Source organism: Penaeus japonicus, unplaced genomic scaffold (assembly GCF_977035675.1).
Source record: "Penaeus japonicus unplaced genomic scaffold, GWHDUDI00000001_assembly GWHDUDI00000031, whole genome shotgun sequence".
NCBI classification, from domain to species: Eukaryota; Metazoa; Arthropoda; class Malacostraca; order Decapoda; family Penaeidae; genus Penaeus; species Penaeus japonicus.
In genome coordinates, this window is record NW_028234433.1 from 1,453,392 (window position 1) to 1,455,891 (window position 2,500).

At 32.4% G+C, this 2,500-nt stretch overlaps 1 protein-coding gene across 12 annotated transcripts in view; it reads right to left on the reverse strand.

Annotated features, from left to right (window-relative positions):
• Positions 1–2,500, reverse strand: part of LOC122250841 (uncharacterized) — a 62,484-nt gene that overhangs the window by 32,346 nt on the left and 27,638 nt on the right. For 2 of the 12 annotated variants that reach the window (XM_043012506.2, XM_086555502.1), the window contains exon 6: positions 392–1,505. The exons of 9 other annotated variants lie outside the window; for them this stretch is intronic. In XM_043012506.2, the coding sequence (XP_042868440.2) occupies positions 1,059–1,505 (447 nt within the window). In that variant the 3' untranslated portion in view covers positions 392–1,058. Of the gene's footprint in view, positions 1–391; positions 1,506–2,500 lie in introns of those variants that run through there. One more of the 12 variants, XM_086555505.1, reaches the window with a different exon arrangement.

The window sequence follows — 2,500 nt, forward strand, 5'->3', positions numbered from 1 at the left end:
ATAATGATAATAATAATAATAATAATAATAATAATAATAATAGTAGTAATGAATATCATATTACTACTACCAATGGTAATGAAAATGATGATAATGAAATGAATAACAATTAATATTATTATCATTATTATTATAATGAGTATTATCATTATTATTTTTGTTATCAGCATTATAATTAATATCATTAATATTATTAAAATAAATATTATAATATCAAAATAAATATCATAATATCAATCCAACAATAATAATTGTAACAATTGAAAGTGATAGTAATTGTTTTAATAATGATAATGATGTAATAACAATAATAATAATAATAATAATAATAATAATAATATTAATAATAATAACAATAACAATAATAATAATAGGAAGAAGGAATACAATATTAATAACTCAAGAAATTTATTGTAACAGCAGACAATTAAAAACTCCTGGTTTATATGCAAGCTTTGGTGATGGTCTGTAAGTGTTTATTTTTTTCTCAATCTTTTTCTCATTGTGAATAGCCTCATACTTCTCCCTTAAAAGATCAACAGACACTTACAAAATAGTGCAGGTTCATTACTATTAGTTCAGTGAGCACATCCATTCAGATACACTACACGAGACCAGGTGTCAAAATGTTTAGCATCTACTGTACAGCACCTGTATTAATCATGCACTATCCATTGACAACTGCCTTATTCAGTGCTAATTCAGTTTGAAAAAAATAAAATGTTACAAAATACAATATATGGATCATTGGCATAACAAATATCCAAACAAAGATTAATTTCACATAACATAATATTTAGTCTTAATATGTTTCAACATATCACATTCTGTGAAAAAAATCTTTCTAATTCATACCTCATTCATAAACAATCATTAACCAAGTTCACAAGTTCAGATATATATTTTTTTTAATTTATAGTTATGAGCTGTTTACCATACATTCATTTAATTTGTAATATTCCCAAACATCTTTTCAAAAGAAGGGATACCTTTAATAAAAGTAAAGAGTGCATTTCGTAATTTATTCTCACAATCTTAACAGAAATACTCTCAGCAATCTAACTTGTAAACTGTACAAAGGCTTCCACTGGTCCTAAATGTAGAGCCATGTGTTCTCTAAGGGCATCCAGGCTGGAGCAGCTGTGAGGACAGTGGGGGCAAGAGAATGGGCCTGGAAAAACATGAGAGGAGAGGTGCTTCCCGAGACTTGTCCGTGAGTGGAAGCTCAAAGGGCAATGGTGACAGCTGTAAAGTTTTTCCCCTCCATGACTACGCAAATGTCTTTTCAGACTGTCACTCCTACAGGTCTGGAATGAGCAAAGGTGACAGGAATAGGGCTTCTCACCACTGTGTGTGCGTTTATGGCAAATCATGTGAGAGAGCCTTGCGGTCGTGTATGGGCAAAAAGGGCACTTTTTCATCTTCTTTCTCTGATCATCACTATCCATCCTAGCTATTGTCAATCTTCTGCCTCTGGAACTGTGCATGTCACTCTCCAATTCCACCTGTAGGGGATGCATAGTTTTTTTTTACTCGTTCTCAGTAGATACTATGTATTTACAGGAGCAGGAAGTGTCAAAGCAATTCACAATATGAAAAATGCAATGTGGAGTGACAGAGCTCAGTTCTCCTCTGAGACCTATATGCATGATTATTACCATCTGCTGCCACCCAAACAAGTGAGATAAAGAATTACCTTCTAAAATCAAGGTTTGCATTTGAACAAACAACTGATAATTTCAGGTAATCTCTATCAGTGCAAATCATTTTTTATTTTCTATTAATCTGGGCAACGTTAACAAAGCATTCCTCTAATAACATATTGCATTGTCATAAAGCCCATAACAGAATACATAATTAATAAAATATATAGAATTGGGATAATTGTCCAATAACATGTACAAGCTTACTTCTTAATCAACGACATTCTTAAATAAAGGGCACATACCCATACCATCTCCCTTAAAGCAACTTTCAACTTTTCAACTTTCACACAAACAATTTATGGTGTGCATAACCCTCCCTTGAAAAAAGATAAGAAATGTGCTCAGTGTAACAGTGTTTCAAGTAATATGATATGGCCTTGGATATACAAACACCTATGTTAATATATCTGTTAATACTGACTATACCATGGTGTGTACAATAACTGATAAAATAATAACATCTGCTGATTTCTCTAAAATGGCAGAACAATACATATCCACTGACTAAAATCTTATATTATAATATAGTAATTTTATATCATTCCTTGTAACTGGAGAAACTCTCTTCAAGAAAGAGATTCTGTATGAACATATAACTTCAAATTTGTCTCCTGTTATTTATTTGTGTGTGTGTGTGTGTGTGTGTGTGTGTGTGTGTGTGTGTGTGTGTGTGTGTGTGTGTGTGTGTGTGTGTGTGTGTGTGTGTGTGTGTGTGTGTGTGTGTGTGTGTGTGTGTGTGTGTGTGTGTGTGTGTGTGTGTGTGTGTGTGTGTGTGTGTGTGTGTGTGTGTGTGT